At 39.0% G+C, this 18971-nt stretch overlaps 1 protein-coding gene across 4 annotated transcripts in view; it reads right to left on the bottom strand.

The window, feature by feature from the left end:
* Window positions 1-18971, bottom strand: part of LSP1 (lymphocyte specific protein 1) — a 138621-nt gene that overhangs the window by 52696 nt on the left and 66954 nt on the right. For all 4 annotated transcript variants that reach the window (XM_089520974.1, XM_089520975.1, XM_089520977.1 and 1 more), the window contains exon 2: window positions 59-211. In XM_089520974.1, the coding sequence (XP_089377100.1) occupies window positions 59-211 (153 nt within the window). The remainder of the gene's footprint in view (window positions 1-58; window positions 212-18971) is intronic.

Below are 18971 nucleotides of genomic sequence, written 5' to 3'. Positions count from 1 at the left end.
CTTTTAACAGCAGAGAGGAACAAGAGAAAAGATAGTTTTCTCCTCCATTGCTTCTTACTGGCTTTCTTGTACTGCCAATCCACTTTCTGAAGATGTGCTGGTGCTGATGAGGCCTTCTTCTGCCTGGGACCTGAGTTGTCTCTCACGTTCTCTTCGGCGACGCTCTCTTGCTGCTTCCTCCTCATCCTCCACACTCCATTGTGCTGTCAGCCTGTCAATCATAGAGAAAAGGAAGTCAGGCTAGATACAGAGGTATATTACATAATCAAAATACACTGTGAGGTGTTGGGGGAAGGTTGTACACAGTTGCTATAATGTTGGAACACATTAGCTAAGATTGTGGATCCAATGGTTGAAAAGTAATATGCCAGCTGCACAGTTCTATGACCTTGCCCTTGATAATGCTCTCTATGTACAGATAAACATGCACTCTAATTTCTAGCTGCATCTTTCTCCTCTGTGTTGACTCCCTGCTCCCCTCACCACCTCTAAGCATAAGCAACAGTGCTCGCCATGCCTGCCTCTGTGTCCCATCCAAAAAGAGACATATACGAATGTAATCCACATGTGCACCTATGTCACTAACAAAATTCTGTATGTATTTAGTATAAATGGTTGCTCTGCTCATTTATTGTTTTCTGCCTCAGGTAGCACAATTTCTTGGGGCATTTCTATATACTCGTACATAGATTTTGAGAGTTATCATATTATGTCTAAATGTTGGACCTCCTTCAATCCAGGGATTCCTTTCTCACTATCTTGAGATGGTACCAAAAGTGTGACAGAAGCTATGAGAAACATTTGGTGCTCCTCACCCATCAGAGCAAAACTTTTCACCTCACAAATAGGCATGTTCCTCAAGCCTGGCATCAGGAATCTGCACTGGGGAGTGGCTGCCAAAAACCCAAGCTCTCAGGAGGACCCACCAATTCTACTGCAACCATCAGCCTCCCTATTTGTGGAAAATCCATTCCTTGATCCAGGCCAAGTTTATTAGATTTTTCTGGTCTAAACTGAAGTAGTCCACACTAGGTTTTCTATTAGAGATTCAGAAAGGTAGAAACATAACCTGTAGCTTTGGACAAGGAAGCGACTGCAGAGCAATAAAGACAATGCCCCGTAAGCATCAAATGAGTCTGCATCATTACTTAAAAATTCCAGGCCTCTAGACAAAGCCTCCTCTTCTGGGAAAGATTAGTAGGCTGGCTTGCTAACCACACAATTAGCTCCCCTCTTCCAGACAATTAGACATTCACACAGGGGCTTGACATCAAGTAAGTCCTGATCTGAAGGGAAGATGACCACTAGCAGCAGCTGTACGGTTGCCACTGTGACCACCATCACCCACAGTCACCAACAAGGGGAATGGGGAATGTCAATGAGAAAGGTCAGTGCCATGGAAATCCACCCCACCAACATTCCTATGACCTCAAGTTTAGCAGCAGCCCTGAGATTAGTATGGGAATCTAGAGTGACAAAATGTGGGAAGCAATTCAGACTGTACCAGATCCTCTCTTGAAGATCAGCAGCAGATTGCAGGGGGAGCAGGGAGAGATTTGGGAGATGCATCCTTGATGATCAAGACCTGGAGAACTGAATGAAATCCCTATACATCCTAGTACTATGCCTTCAAAAGAAAATAAATGAAGAGAAATAAAGAACACTAAAAATGCAGAGCCTGACAGTGAGAGAATAAGAGCCTGTATGCATAGGTCGGAAGGCCCATGCTCCCCCAAGCCTTTCATCAATAGTCCAGGGCTGGGATCAGCAAGTCCAGATGCTGATCCGCTGGTCGCAGCCCAAAGGGACCTTAGAATGGGTCAAAAAACTCACTGTTTGCTATGGAATTTCCATGAAATTCCACAGTGACAGCAGGCACACCACATGGCTCTACACACCCTTTACCTGTTGCTGCCACCCCATCTTCTCAGAAAGTCTCTGTTGTGGCCTCTACATTGGATGGAGCACCTGGCCATGTGGGTGTAGCCAGTCAACCCATTTCAACCTTTACAAGCCATGATGGGGCCTTTTGAGAAGGCATGGCAGTGGTGGCAGCAGGTAAGATGTGTGTGGTTGAAGCAGTTAGAGTTAGGTGTGTTGTGTAAACACCTGCCTGCCAAAGTGCTAGCCTGGGGACTGACCCAGGTCAGAATCAGGGGCAGGACACCATGGGCTTGGCTTGTGATATCACACCCATCTGCTCAGGCCCTAAGAAAACAGCCAAGAAGCCAAGGCTTCCAGTTTGGTCTGGAGGAAAGAGAATTCTAAATGGAGATAGACTTTGGCATGTTTTCTTAGAAACATTGTATTTTAATAAGAATTCTTGAGCTAAGCTGTTCTTTTGCCATGGATGGGATAAAGACTGTTAGAAGAGGTGAACTCCCCCATCATCTCTGTGTTTTGCACTGTTTTCTTTCCTCCCCAACAGAAGATAAAAATGCTGCCCTAGCTCCTCTCAGAATATCCAAGTCACCAGATGATAAATTCTCTGTTAGCAGAACTACCTTTCAGGTCCCAGAGGAAATGATAAGGTTTCGGTAACATTCCAACATGGGTAGGGTTGCCATAAGTGAGGACCTCCAAACCGGGACAAATGTAGGGCAAATGTAGGGCAACATTTTCAAATGTAGGACACATTTTTATAAAAATTGAGGATGCGCAAAAAATTGAGGTTTTTTTTTTTAAATGTTAATATAAATGCATGTTTTTAGGCATGATCAAAATGGAGGACATTTTGGCATTATTCTTAGACAGATGGCAGAAATGGACTTGCCCTCGGGTTCAACTTTACTTCTCAGAAGTGTGTACTTGGGCAAGGGGCTGTGGTTTTTCTTCACTGCGCATGAGTTTGTAAAAATCACAGCAAGTTACATTGGCTGTGCCTCAGAGGCTTGTTGATATCAATATCACCATCATCACCATCATCATCATAATCATCATCATCATCACCACCACTATAATTGGCCAAGAAAGGCAGACTTGTTAGCATTCAAAGCACCATAAATACACAAAAAATGCACTTGCATATATTTAATAATAAAAAAAAATGAAAAAATAAATAAAAAACAAGGCAGGGGTGTATATATTTGATAATAAAAATTAATGTAATAAAATAAAAAACAAGCAATAATAAAAATTAATAAAATAAAACAAAAACAAGCAATAATAAAAATTAATAAAATAAAACAAAAACAAGCAATAATAAAATTAATAAAATAAAACAAAAACAAGCAATAATAAAAATTAATAAAATAAAACAAAAACAAGCAATAATAAAATTAATAAAATAAAACAAAAACAAGTAATAAAAATTAATGATATAAAATAAAAACAAGCAATAATAACAATTAATAAAATAAAATAAAAACAAGCAATAACAATTAATAAAATAAAATAAAAACAAGCAATAATAAAAATTAATAAAATAAAAAATAAAAAGCAATAATAAAAATTAAAAAAATTAAATAAAATAAGTATAATATAATTTAAAAACCCCAAAATACCAAGGCAGACCTAATGGCCACTGACTCAGCTTTCCTCCTTCTCCTCCTCCGGCCCAATTCTGCCCTGGGCTTCAGGCATCCTTCCTCCGGCTCCTTCCTCCTCCTCCTCCTCCTCTCCCCCTCCTCCTCCTTAGGATGGCTGGCGCGTGTGCGCGGAGGGAAGTGGGGCAGGCGCGCGCGCTGCCACTGGCCCCTACTGAGGCCTGGGCGGCGCGCAGGCCCTCACAGTGGGGGCGCAGTGGCGGTGGCGCTTCTGCCGCCGAGGAAGAGGAGGAAGGCGGAGCCGGAGGAGGAGGTGGGTTGGCGCCGCAGCAGCCGCATTAGCAGCAGCGGCAATGGCCGGAGCGGGCCCCCAAACCGGGAACAAGGCACGGGTGGGGGCCCAAACCAGACCGGGATCGGGAGGGGGCCCCCGAAACCGTGATTGGCACGGGGGCCGCCGGGTTATGGCAACCCTAAACATGGGTGATAACATGAATTTCAGTGCCAGAACCATTCCTTCCTTCTTTTTGCTGCAGACCATATGGATTTCTATAAAACCAACCAGCAGCTCTTCATACCAGAAAGTCATGTATTCCCTAACATTGCAAAGACCAAAAATGTAGATACAATTGAAATGTAGGTGTCCTTATTTTAATTTCAGCTGAGGGTCATAGCTCACCTTGCCCCTCAGCCCACACACAAGGAGGGAAATTTACATACTTGTTCTGCAAGAACTTAGTGCAAATAGCACTATTCCCCTTATTTTCCAGCTTTAAGTTAAATTTGCTTCTGAGTACAGGAGGAGAGTTAACTCTCAAACAGCATCCGTATAGTATGGGCACACATATTTGTCCACATGGAAAAATGATGTCATTGAAAGATCAACATCCATTGAGGGATGAGGCTCCCATAGTGGGGCTCTGTGTCCAACATTACAGAAGACACAGCTGTCCATTTGAAGGCCTGTCCAGTCCTGATTTGGTCTGGTTTAAAGATAAAGAGAACCATCAGTAAGAACAGGCCTCAGAGTCTACTGATTTTTACACACATCTCACCCTCTATTAAAAAAAAATCTCAGGATGGCATACAATAAAACCAAAACAGTGTAAATAGTAAAAATGATAAAAATGTGTTAAACAATTTGTCACATTAAAAAGGCAGATTAAAACAGGTTTAAATGGTTTTAAATTATTTTAAACCATGTCTATGTGAAAGTTTGTGTAAAACTAATTAGGCCCCAAAAGCTTTTAGAAAACAATGCTTGACACCAGATAGACAGCAATGTTGGTGCCAGCTGGGCCTCCAAGGGGAAGGTGTTCCATAACTGAGGGGCACAGCATAGAAGGCCCTCTCCATATCTTCCAATTGCATATTGCCCTAACTGATGGGCCATAGAATCCAGCCGAGCTTAAACCTCAAGCAGGTGTGTGTGTGTGTGTGTGTGTGTGTGTGTGTGTGTATGGGGAGATATGTACTTTAAGGTTCCAGGCCATTTAGGGCTGTAAATGTCATTACTAGCACCTTAAATTCAGACTGGAAGCCCATTGACAACCATGGCAATTCCTTTAAAACCAGTATAATATATAATTTTTGTATGATGTTCTAGTACATTTTTCTGTCTTTTTGGCTGTGCTATTGGTAGAACTCTCGAACAGCATCAGATTTTAAATAAATGCATTCTCTTCCTGTCACCTTTCTTTGGTGTCCAGCTTTCTGCTGCTACTACAGGTGAATGGCTGAATAGATAGATAATTTATTTGACTATGGCACAATATCCATCACAAAACATTCTGACAAACAATGTATCTAGTACAACAAGTCATTTACTGGTAACGAAATTAGAATTGTATTAAATGCAGAATCACAGTACCCAAGACTTACCAACCTGCACTGGCATCTGAGGTAGAAAATCTCACAAGTATCTCTCTCCCTCCCCGGTAACAAAAATACATCAATAAGAAATTAATAACAAGCAATGTCCTGCTTTTTCATAATACTCGAAAACTTGCTGCTTTGATCTGCCTTATGACAGAGCCGGTTCAGCACATAGCTGATACAATTGATCCATTCATTCTCGCTGCACGAAAAAAACCTGTATGCTTTGCTGAACCTGCTGTGTTGGTTCATCACTACCAGAACTACTTCAGAAGGACCACAGCCCAGATACAGGAATAAAGTGACTGCTTTGTAAGAAGATTTGTGGGTAAACATTAAAGGATGTTATGCAGCAGCTCGATTTCTAATTATCATATGTAGAGTTCAGTTCCCAGAACAAGGCTTTCCCTCCTTCCTCTTTCCTCTTCCCAGTCCATCCTCTTTTACTTTCTCCCTCCAAATGTTGCTCCTGACATCTTGGAACAGAAAAAGGGAAATAGTATGGGAAGGAGGCTCTACTGACTGGGGAGTATTAGTAAATGTCATGGGAAGTGTGTCTTCTGCTCATGCAGAGTCACCATTTGGAAAGTACAATTATTTTAGAGGCCTTAACTGAAACTAGGGTGGGTTATAGACCGCTGCTTTGAGGCGGTCTGCTGCCGCCGCCATTTGCTCCGTAAGGGAGCTGCCGCAGCCACACCGCGCGGCTCCCTTGCAGAGCAAAAAAGAAGCTCCAAAATGGAGCTTCTTTAAGCGGCGCCTCTATGACGTTGCGAGGCGCTAGGGGTGGACTCGCAACGTCATAGACGCCGCGACACGTGCGGACGCACAGCGTCCAATACGTAAACAGGGCGGCCCCCATGTGGAAGGGGCGCTGCCATGTTGTACGTATGGAATACGTACTAGGGTTAGGGGGGTGCGGAAGCACCGCCCCTTCCTAACCCTAGTACGTATTCATTACGTACTAAATGGTGGTCTGTAACCCGCCCATGATTGGAACCCAGCTATAAGGTGTATGAACTACTGAGAGAAGCAGAATTAGTCAGGATTGCAACCCAGCTATAAGGTGTATTAACTATTGAGAGAAGCAGAATTAGGATTTGACTATATATTACCTAATGCTTGCTCACCAAAGAAATCTGGGTAAATACAAATATGTGGCATGAGAGCAATTGAGAGCTTGGAGGGTGATAAGATGGTAGCTCTCCTCATTTTTTTTTTTTTTATTTCAAAGAAGCCAACAGGCTAAAAATCTCTATGGGATTCTGAAAAGCATGGCAAAGCCAGTACTGGATTTAGCAAGGTGAAATGTGTTGTTGTTGTGTGCCTTCAGGTCATTTCCATTTCCCTAAGGCAAATCTATCATGGGGTTTTCTGGAAAAGATTTGCTCAGAGGGGGCTTGCTCTGAAGCTCAGAGAGTGTGACTTGCCCAAGGTCAGGGTCTCCATGATTTAGAAACATGATTTGGTGGACCCCAGGAGCCCACCATATCATGCTGGCTTTCATAAGGTGTTGTTTAAAAGGACACAAAGGAGGGAAGGGAGTAAAAGTGAAGTCATGAATTTTTCTCTTCTCTTTTCTCTTTCTCTGGAACATATCAAGGAAATAACTGCCATTACTAAAATTAAAGCCATGTATATGAGATTTGTGACAGGATCTGTCTTTGTCTGTCTGTCTGTCTGTCTGTCTGTCTGTCTGTCTGTCTGTCTCTCTCTCTCTCTCTCTCACACACACACACACACACAGATCATAACTTGACACCTTCCCCCCATTCAACTTCCTGAGTTCTTCTACCCATTTCTTCAAGCTCTCGGATGCTCAAAAAATAAAACAATAAAGAAAGAAAGAAAGAAAGAAAGAAAGAAAGAAAGAAAGAAAGAAAGCCTAAGAAAACTCTTTCTTAATTCATTCTGTGCTCTTATTTACTGTTTTCTCGACAGTTCCCATGGAAATAGTTGTCTGGGTTCTGGCAGGAAGCCAAGGTGTTGTGCTTTTTCCCCCTCCTCCTCATCCTCCTTTCCAAAAAGATCTAAATGAAGTAATTCATTACACTCCATCATGACCTCCAGCCCATATATATGTGACAACACTCAGTGAAAGGTCTGATTCAGAAATGCTCTCAAACCCAAATTTTAGAGGCTCGTCTCTTTTTTTTTTTTTTTGGAGGGGGGGGGGCAGGAAGATGATTGAATTATTTGTAATTCCAGTTTTCATTTTGCTTTGTATGTGAGTGTGTGTGGACTTTCCTCCACTCTCACCCCCCACAAATCTGAGCCAAGAGCTTAAAGTGGGCATTACAACCCCGCTCCTAGCCTGTATCTTTGCTCTGGAGTATTCCACTGGGAGTCCAATTGGAGTGCTGTGACAGGCATCCTTATTGCTAACCTAGCTTTCTTTCATCTTTGCATTTCTTTGCTGGACGTGACTGATTTTCTCTCCATGACCTCAGGAGCTTACAATCTGTTGCTATTTCTTTCACCCAGCAACATGGCATGTAACTCAAGGACAGTGCCTTCACAAAAAACAGTAGCACACATAGTGTGGCGAACAACAAAAATTCACTAAAAGAGATTTTGAAAGCTCCATCTGGACTATTAAAAGATGGATTGCTATTATGCTTTGCCGACTGGCATCCCAGCAACAAGACTCTCTCCTGTGGCTGCCACCTGTCTGTCTATCATCAAGTTTCTGCATCGTTTGGCCATTTCCCTTTTTGTTCAGTGTCAGAAGTAAAAAGTAGATGGTGCTCATGTTTGCATTATTTATATGCATGAATGAGCAGTTCTATTTTGCTCTTTTGGTGTAGTGTCAGCCTTGTCCTCTCCATCCATGAAAATGCCCTACAACAATGCAAGCTGTACTACTTTCTGACACTGAAGAGATGAAAGACATTTTCTGTGGAGATATGGGCTGCTGAACCTGCTCAAGATCTTCAAACTAAAATGATATATGATCTTGATAGAAATGTTTCCCATATTTCCATCATAGATAGGATGATTCACAGTGACTCATTACCAACAACAGCTGGGCAGGAAATTGGTTGTCCCCTATGGAACTCTGCAGTCACTAAGTTAGTCTAAATATTTTCAAGTTTCAGTTTAACAAACAAACAAACCTAACACTTTTTAATGAAAAGAAATTTAGAGCCTTACAGTATCAGCCTTGTTCTCTCAGCAATTATGTGGGAGAGGGGGAAATGGAAACATATTGTATTCAGGGCCCAAATATTACATATCTTCAGAATCATGCAAGTGGGGGGGGGGGGGGCGTTGCTGCTGCTATCATGCTCTATCTGTGAGTCCCCTGTACTCCTGCTGCATGATTCATTTCATGAGTGTGTGTGTATATAAATTGTAACTCACATGATTCCGGAGCTCTGTTACAGCCATCAGTAAAAAAAAAGCTTTAAAAAGAAAGAAAGAAAGAAAGAAAGAAAGAAAGAAAGAAAGAAAGAAAAGGGCTGCTTTGGGAACAACTTAGGGCAGGAGGGACAAGGGGATAGGAGGAGACACTGACACTACATACTGGCAATCTTGCAACTGCCCTGGCAGCAATGTTTTGCACTTAGACACTTGCACTATTCACTATTCATTGACAAGTTTCCCCGTCAATGAAAAGGGACACTTGAACTGCACTCAAGGGACACAGTAGCTATGGGATGGAGACGTTGTTGCATAATAAATATTGCCAAACCACTATTTTCCAGGTTTAATCATGGTTTAAAAGCTGCATGTAGTAATCTCCTTAATTTCATCTGAAACTGTACATTTCCCACAATAAACATTAACCTTGTGCATGCAATCTGGTTCTGGATTTGAAATCACAGGGTATGCTTGTACCTCACTCAGGGCATGTACTCACTGGGCTCCTCTGGAAGACTGTAATCATTATGGGTAAACCTGCATCTTGCTTGTACCTCTCTCCATTTTGAAAAGCTCAGAAATGTTCTGATGTGATCCCATTGTTTTTGATTGACTGCATATTACCAATGTTGTCTAAACCTTTTTAATGATAATCTTTGAGCTGTGTCTTTTTATTTTAAAAATTATGGGGGTTATGTATTTATTTATCTTTGTGCATTGCCCTGAGACCAGTCATTATAGGGCAAAACAAAATATGACAAGCAAATGTAAATTGAATCCAGACATTAGCCTTATTCAGGTATTCAGTAATGGATTAAAATAGCACACAAAGAAGGCATTCAATATGGTATTCAAATAAGGTGAGAAAGAGGTTAAAATAAGGTTAAAAATAGTGAATTATACCTTGTGTCAAGACATAAGAGAGAATTTTTATAAAATAAGCTATCAATGGTACTTAACACCCGAGAAAATTTGTAAAATATATGAAAATTCAAGCAATAAATGCTGGAAATGTGTAAAAAAGAAAGAAGCACTATACCACATGTGGTGGAGGTGTAAGAAAGCTATAAAATATTGGACGATAATTCGTAGAATAATTAGCAAGATATTGAATATCAAACAAGATAACAAGTCGGAAATATTTTTGTTAAATATGATTGATGATAAATTGAAAGTATTTGTGGACGATATAATATGCTTTCTGGATGACCCAAAGGAAAGTTTAAAATTATTGATTCAGACGATTAATGAATATGGAATATTAGCAGGATTTAAAATCAATGTAGAAAAAACAAAGATCTTTATACTTCCTAGATTGAAGTATTTGTTCACCAATATTCCAATTATTAATAACGAGAAACATTTTATAATATGGCAAAGAGAACTAAGTAATTTTTTATGGGAAGGTAAAAAAGCAAGGGTAAAATGGAAACTATTAACGAAAGAAAAATTAAGAGGAAGATGTAATTTACCAAATATTAAACTATATTATTACGCGATATGTCTAAAATGGCTGGAAAATTGGTTCAAATTAGATAACGAGAATGTGCTGAATATTGAAAAACATAATATGAACCTTGGTATACATGCTTACATGTGGCATACGAAACCAAAAGAAAATAGCACTTTTAATAATCACATTATAAGAAAATCGCTGCTCAGAGTCTGGTATAAAGTGAGATATCAATTTTATAAAAACATACCTCTCTGGGTTTCACTACAAGAAGCTTATTATAATAGAACTAAAGACAAAGAAGTACCCTGGCTAAGATATGGAGACACAATTGATAAAACACCAGAAGGGAAATATAATATGAAATCGATAGAAGAGCTTAAAGAAAAAGGGAAAATAAAAGATTGGTTTCTGTATAGTCAAATAAATAATCGTTTCAAGGTATAGATAATAAAAATTTTGGGTTGACGATGGATAATAATGAAATAGACAAAATTATGTTAGACAAAAAGGGAAAACATATATCTAAATATTACAAACTGTTAAAAGAGAGAGATCTTGAAGATGAAACTACAGTCGGCCCTTCTTATACACGGATTTTTTATACACGGATTCAAGCATACACGGTTTGAAAATGTTCCAAAAAAGTATACATTTACCTTGATTTCCCATTTTTTATAAGGGACACCATTTTGCTATGTCATTATATTTAATGGGACTTGAGCATACACGGATTTTGTTATATACGGGGGATCTTGGAACCAAACCCCAGCGTATAACAAGGGTCTACTGTATTACAAGTAGTATGGTAAGATGGGCACAAGACATAAACAAAAAAATAACAATAGAAGAATGGGAAAAATCATAGAAAGATACAAATGGGTTCCCTTTGTGCCAAAATTATAAGGAAAATTATATCAAGATGCTATTTAGATGGTACCTAACCCCTCAAAAAATACACAATATATATAAAACAGGCAACACCAAATGTTGGAAATGCGAAAAGCCTGAGGGAGATTTCTTTCATATGTGGTGGATATGTAATAAAGCAAAAGAATTTTGGCAAAAAATCCATAGTACAATGCAAGATATTTTAGATATTAAGATTCCGTTTGAAGCAAACTTGTTTCTATTAAATATGACACATAATATAAAATCCGTAAAATTCAATAGGATAATTTTGTATATGGTTTCCTGTGCAAGGATTTTGTACGCTCATTCCTGGAAAACTACTACTAGCCCAACAATTGAAGATTGGTTGATTAAACTTTTTGAAGCAAGAAATATGGATGTACTATCTACATCACTAAGAGGGAAATCTAAAGACCAGATAGAAAGAGAATGGAAATGTCTTAAATTATTTGAAGAAAAGACTAACTAAATAATTAAATTAATTATTAAATGATTTTTTGATGATAATGGAAAATATAAATGTCAACATGGGAAAACTTCAAATTAAAATAAACATCAGGAGTAAACAATAAACTACAAGATGTGGGAAGACCCAATGGTAAAGGAAGTAATAAATAGAAAGACAAGGATATCGATTATCTTATGTAAATAGGAAAAAGTGATATTTGTATTGGTTTTAATGTATATTTGTATAGGTTGTAATGTATGTTTTATAATGTTTGTTTTGTGTTTCTTATGTTTTCTTATTTTTTATCTTTCTTTATCTTTCTATGTGTAAGAAGATATTCTAAATAAATTTATTAAAAAAATAAAAAAATAAATATAATTGATGATTCTTTAGGGAAAAATATGGTTGTGTTTTGTTTTATATGATTTCATTGGCTAGAATTGTTTATGCGAAGTGTTGGAAAAGTAAAAGAGTCCCTTGAACAGAAAAATGGCTTTTAAAGCTATACGAAGTGTTAAGAGTTGGATAAGCTAACCAGACAATTGAGAGATGATAAATTCTTAGAAGTCTGGAACAAAGTGATTACATACCTAGAAAATGAATGGGGTAACCTGACTACAACATTGATAAAGATTTGATTTACTCAGAATAAAAATTTGATATGGTGGAGAATGAGGTAGTTTACACAAGAGATATTGTGTTAAACGATGAGAAGACTCCCTTCTCATACAGTGGTAAAATCATAAATTAATGAATATAGTATAAATTGATGTCAGACCTATCAGTGAAATGGCAAGATTTGCTAGAAATATCATAATGATTTTATACTGATTTCATACATTTATAATGATTTTATACTTTTAAATTTTATTTTTATTTTTAATATAATTTTATAAGTGATATTTTAACTATTATTTACTTTTACAATTTGATGATTTATTGTGATGTTTGTGAATGACTGATGTTTGTTGATTGATGTTTGTGATGTTTGATCAGTTGATCGTAATAAATCTATCTATCTATCTATCTATCTATCTATCTATCTATCTATATTGTAATGTGTGCGTGTGTTTGTGTATGTATGTATATACTGGATTTACAGTAAGGAGCTATTAACTTTTGTTTGTTTGTTTTCAATACAACATGACAATACAGTTCATTAATACGACGCAGAAAATGGATTACTGAAGTTACAGGAAGTTCTGTTTCGAATACATGTCACCAGTGTCTAAGGTCATATGAACTGGATTAGTGATAACTCTAGTAACGCATACGCATATGTATTCGATATAAGTGTTTGTTTTATCTGATGTATATGTATATTTTGTACGTTTATATCTTTCATTCCCAATGTTTCCCATTCCTGTTTGTTTATCTGTTTTTTATGTTGCTATTTTAAAACAATAAAATTTTTAAAAAAGATGAGAAGAAGGCATTCAACAACATGTGATGCCCCTTCCATTCTCACTTTCACTGCTTATATGAAAAGAGACAGCTGTAAAGAGGAAGAGTCTCTTCTAGAAAGGAAGCCAGGACCTTGCAACATCTGAGTTCTGGCTCTCAAGGGAGTCCCCATGCAGGGAAGAGGTTCTCTTCTTTAGAACCATCACTTTTCATGCTCTCCTCCTTGCATGTTACTTTAACCACTTATTAAACACTTGAATATAGATGCTTAGATCAAACCTACTGAAATCAAGGGGACTCAGGGTATAGCTAGGGGAACAAAATGGGGCCATTGCCCCTCTGTTAAGAATTCTGTTTTCCCCAATGAAATTTTCCTCCAGTCCCCAAATTTCTAACATTGCAGTAATTCAAAATGTCAGTTTATCATTTAGCAATAGTGTTTAAGCATTAAAAGAAGAGGGGGCAGGCAAAGTTACCAAGGGCATATAACACAGCAGATGCAAGTCTTCTAGGTGTAAACAATTTTTACTGTGTCAACTCTCTTCGGTGCTAGAAATATGGGGACTAAAGAGAAATTTCATGGAAGTGGCACAGATTTTCATATGGATACAATGTCATCAATCCCTCTCCCCCCACCACCACCCGTAGCTATACCACTAAGGGAACTTCATTGTGTGTTTTTTGCCTTTAAGTTGTTTCTGACTTATGGCGACCCTAAGGCAACCCTATCACAGGAATTTTTGGCAGGTTTCTTCAGCAGGGGTTTGCCACTGCCATCCTCTGAGGCTGAGAGACAGCAACTTGCCCAAGGTCACCCAGTAGGCCGAATGGGGATTTGAACCCTACTCTCCAGAGTCATAGTCCAAAATTCAAACCATTACACCATGCTGGCTCTAATGAGATTTCATTGGACATGCCCAAGTCATGTTCCATGGATTTCAGTGGGTCTACCTGAAATGTAATAAACTCTAGCTTGTCAAAGTCATGGGCAGCGGTATTTCCCATCCTTTGTACCCCACCAAATACTGAACTTGGAATTTTACATGCACAAAATGCACACCATCTGTAAGCTGTGGCCCTATTCTGTCTACAGTGTGAGCAATGATCGAAGAGAAAAGCAAAGAAAAAGAATGACAACACATACTTTTCTTCTGGTTTGTCCTGCTTTTCCCAATCAGTTGTCCTGGGCTAACAAGAACCCCTTGATTCACTTTCATTTCCAACTTGTTTACCTTGTTTTGAGTGAATTAAAGGGAGAAGAAATCTGAAAGAACATGACTGACCTCTGGAAAAATGAGGCTCCAGTTTCCCTTATTTTTTTCAGTGATAAGTGGTCCTAGAAACAATAGCAGGATTGTTATCCTCTGGTATGCAAATGTGCATGGAATGCAGAGTAATCTCAGACTTGGGGCCCACCTAGATGTGATGAGGCAGCCTCATGTGTTTGTTCTAGTGTCTACCTTGTTTGCATAAAAAAAGAATGAGAAATAAAATTCCAATTTTCAGTTTGTTTACAGCCCAGATGTGCGTGGATTAAGGGGAGATGAGCCCTGTTTTCCTACCCTTCTCTTTTCACAGCCCCATCCCATCTCTGCTATCAGAACCTAACTAAAAGAAAGCACCTGGAACAATGCAGTATGTGGTATTAGGATTGGGCAAGAGGACAAAGTTCCATTTCTCCTCACTGTTGATCCTGTTGCAGCAAAATTTTGAGTCTTGGGGCAATTTACAGATTTATATTGGCCTAAACATTCATGGGCTGCAGACCACAAGTCCCCACTCTGCTTTAGATAGAATCTTAGCAAATGCTTGAAGAAACAACCCTGCCTGGCCCATCATGTGCCTAGCACAGCACAGCCTATATAGGGCCACTTGAAATGAAGGTTGGCCTAAATCCGCCTGTTGTCATGTACTCTGACTGTCCAGATTTGCCAGGGCAATTCCCATTAATCCTCTACCATCCCGCTTTTTCTGCTACTTTTTAAATGGCCAAGTTTTTCTTTCCTTCTCCCATTTTCCCTGTTTGTCTTCAGCTTACTTCTTTTGCTGTGAACTGAATTCAAAGTGCAAAAGTAGCTTGCATTCAACTTAGCAAGAGGGAGAGGGGAAGAGAAACTTTCCCTTCCCAGTAAGTTCAAGCAAAAGCAAACTGTTGCAGTTTCTCTTAGCATATGGGCTCTTCCTCCTAAATAACTTTTACCATCTCAACCACACTCTGATGTTGCTTGGCTTCATCACCTGTCCTCATTTTAATCTGTGAAATGTTCAAAAGTATGTGAGATCTCCGACTAGAATTAGACCCATTGAATCAGTTGGATTTACCCAATTGATGGTGACCTACCATTCAACAATTCCATCTACCCTAGATGGAATGAACCAACACAATTTTAGCCAATATCCACAATAAAGGTGGGAACTGTACAGATCTCCTGACGTTTCTGGACTGCAACTCCGAGCATACCTCACCCCACCCTTGACTATGATGTCCAGAGCCTCTGGAACTTGCAATCCAATGACAATCTGGAGAGCCACATGATTCCCACTCTAGATCAAGGGTGATTAGGGGAGCCAAAGCTTGCAGGGTCAAATCTCCAGAAACATTTGATTTTCAGGATGATGATGTGTTTTCTGACTTTTCTCCCTCTCTGGACTTAGTTGTAGTCCTCACATAGCTAGGGTGGAGAACGGATGGTCCTAGCACCTAGGGGTGAATATTAGCAGGAAATGCTTAACCAGTTTCCTTAAACATTCCTGAGTTCAAAGATCTAATCCATATATGTTAACATTCAGTGGGGGCTTGGGGCATGTTTTTAGTATGAAGCTTTCATTGTGTTGATTGTTGCTGTTAATGGAAGAAACAAGAGGCTTGGCAGAAAATATGGCATATAATACTTTGTTTGGCACATTTACCCATTGTCACCTATGTTGCTGTTGATTCTTTAAAAAAAAAATCTGGCCAGAATTCACTAAGGCAGTTACAAATGTTACACATTTGTGATTGGTTCATATTGACAATCCCAATGTGAATACTAGTTCAGGTGTTATATAAGAATCATGAAAGTCCCTCAGTCCCTATTTACCAAGGAGCAGCCATCACGATCAATGCAATCTGTTTCCCTGTCAATTGAGAAACAGCTGACTGATGTTCCCATGCAATCTCCGTGCAAGCTATCACTAGTACAATGGAGAATTGCAACAAGAAACTTGCTTTTGGCTGTCACACTGGAGATCATTCACAGGAAGTGGTGGAAAAATCAAATCAACTGCTTCCGAGCTGACAGTTGCTGCCCATTAACTGGGAATTGGGGGGCTGGGCCAAAAGACAACTCAATGACTGCAGAACTAAGGTCTTTACCCATTAATAATGGCTTTAGCGAATTCTGGTCCCTATGGTTAAAGTTTAACTTGCTTTCCCCAACCTAACACTCTGCAAGTGTGTATGGATCCTCCAAACCAATTACTTGCAGGAGCTGCTGGGATCTGACATCCAACACATCTGGCATAGTGGCAAGTTGAGGGAAAGGGATGTATTTTGAAAACATAGTATCCTCACTTTAGTCTTCAGAGTTATATCTTTCTACTTTAGGATCTTGTCCAATTTTTTCATAGCTGCCCTTCCTAGTTGTGGTTTTCTGATTTCTTGACTGCAGTCTCCATTCTGGTCAATATTTGATCCAGGATATGGGAACTCTGTAACTATTTCAGTTTTCTTGTTATGTAAGATTAATTCTTACAGATCTTCCATGGTCACTATTTTTGTTTTCTTAATGTTCAGCATTATACCTACCTTGGTGTTTTCCTCCTTAACCATTTTCAGTAATTGCTCCAGTTCCTTGCTGGTTTCTGCTAGTAGTACTGTGTCATCTAAATGTCTTAGATTGTTAATGTTCCTTCCACCTATTTTCACTACTCCTGCCTCTGAGTTTAAGAATCCAGTGCATACAACATTTTTTGCATACAGGTTGAATAATAGGGTGACAGTATGCAGCCTTGCCTGATCTTTTTTCTAATTGGGAACCGTTCTGTTTTTCCCTACTTAGTTCTGTGGCAGCCTCTTGTCTGGAGCACAAGTTACATACCAGGACAATCAGATGTTGCAGCAGTCCCATTCCTCTAAGAGCAACCTATAGCTTTTAGTGATCTGTGGAACAAAGGCTTTGCTGGATTAAAAAAAACCACATGCAGATTTTCTTCTGGAATTCCCTGGTGTGCTCCATTATCCACTATATGTTTGCTATGTGATCCTTAGTGCCTCTTCCTTTTCTGAGTCCAGCACCTCTAGGATTTCCTGCTCCATAAATAGTATATGGTGTGTGTGTGTATTGTGAGCTATCCCAGGCATAATGCCTAGCATTTGGGGCTGGGAAAACAACACAGATACACAAATATAGATATGGATCACTCAGTGTAGCTGCATGCATTTTGGACTTGTGACTATACTGATGATCATGATGACCACCTGTCCTTTGAAATTTAACACTATACTACTGGTTAGAGCAATGCACTCAATGTGTGTCATTTCTGAACTGTGCATATGTGCTTTATATTCACATTGCTTTAAAGTACACTAGAGGGATAATTAAGAAAAGACTGCATACATTTTACAATCTCATACACAATTTATAGAGACAACTGACTGAAAATACTCAGATGTGAAGTTCAAATACCATATGGGTGGTTTGTATATTTGAGTGTTCTTTTTAAATCTCATTCAAAGCTGCCTCACAGTGTCCTGTGAAATATGTGATACAGTCAATAAAGGAACAAAAAATTCCTTGACCACATAGATAGAGGCTGCTTCAAGATCTTAATAGCACAGAGGTAAGAACTGCAGAATCCTTGACTGTTAATACAAATAGCTGTTTTTGGGAACAGGTGGGATATAAATCAAATACATGAATATATACGTATTTTTGAATGCATTAGGCACTTTATTGTATTTATATATTTAATGCATCCCTATAAATAAGAAAACAATTATGCTCAGATTTTACAAGTGCAAGTACTTTAAACCTGAAATATAAACAATTCTGCTTCTATGTCCTTAAGGTAAGACATCCTATAATCTCCATAGGTAAATTGTTGCTCATTGTTCCTGCTATGCTGTACCTGATTTCAGCGATTATATGTTGCCTTGAAGAATGGCCTATTTGATCTCTGCTAGGAAACCAAATGAACAGATTAGGGATAATATATTCATACATTGTACAGCCATTAGGTAGCTAGAGTGGGAAAAATAGTTCTCCACACTAACTCCTTGAGATAAATCACTTCCTCCAGTACATAAATTTTATGTTTAATGGAAAGGAAATTTCATTTTCTCTTATTATTGTGTTTCCCAGTGAATATACAATAATCTGGCAGCATTGTACATGTAACTGATATGAGTGTTGTATAGTGGTTAGAGTGTTGCACTGGCATATGGGAAATCCGGTTCAAGTCCCTATTGGGTATTCTCTCTCTGTCTCTGGGTTGCTGTCAGCATAAAGTGGACAGGAGGAAAACCATGCCTAGCATCTTGAACTCATTGGAGTAAAGGCTTGATATATGTAACTAATACATGAAAAATTGTCTGCCTAACTCCTACCCAAAGTAGTTTCTTTATGTCTTTCACAGTCTGACCAGTGAAAAAATCTGATAGGAAAAAAATCAGCTCATTTGAAATGTGGTGCTGCAGAACAGTTCTGCTGATACCATGGACTGCTAAAAAGACAAATAAATGAGACCTAGAGCAAATAAAGCCTGAACACTTCCTAGAAGCCAAGGTGACTAAATTGAGACTGTCATACTTTGGCCATATTATGAGAAGACATGACTCATTGGAAAATACAATAATGTTTGGTATGGTGGAAGGCAGTAGGAAAAGAGGAAGACCACATTCCTGATATATAGACTCTGAGTATGCTAGACCGCAACAGGGCTGTTGATGATAGGGTGATTTGGAGGTCTCTCATTCATAGGGTTGCCATAAGTCAAATTCAACTTGATGGCAGTTAATAACAACAAGTAATTAAGCATGCTGGTATGTGCT

The sequence above is a fragment of the Sceloporus occidentalis genome, unplaced genomic scaffold (assembly GCF_023333645.1).
Source record: "Sceloporus occidentalis isolate IW3139 unplaced genomic scaffold, rSceOcc1.0.p SCAF_4, whole genome shotgun sequence".
Classification (NCBI taxonomy): domain Eukaryota; kingdom Metazoa; phylum Chordata; class Lepidosauria; order Squamata; family Phrynosomatidae; genus Sceloporus; species Sceloporus occidentalis.
This window is presented reverse-complemented; position numbering and strand designations above follow the sequence as displayed.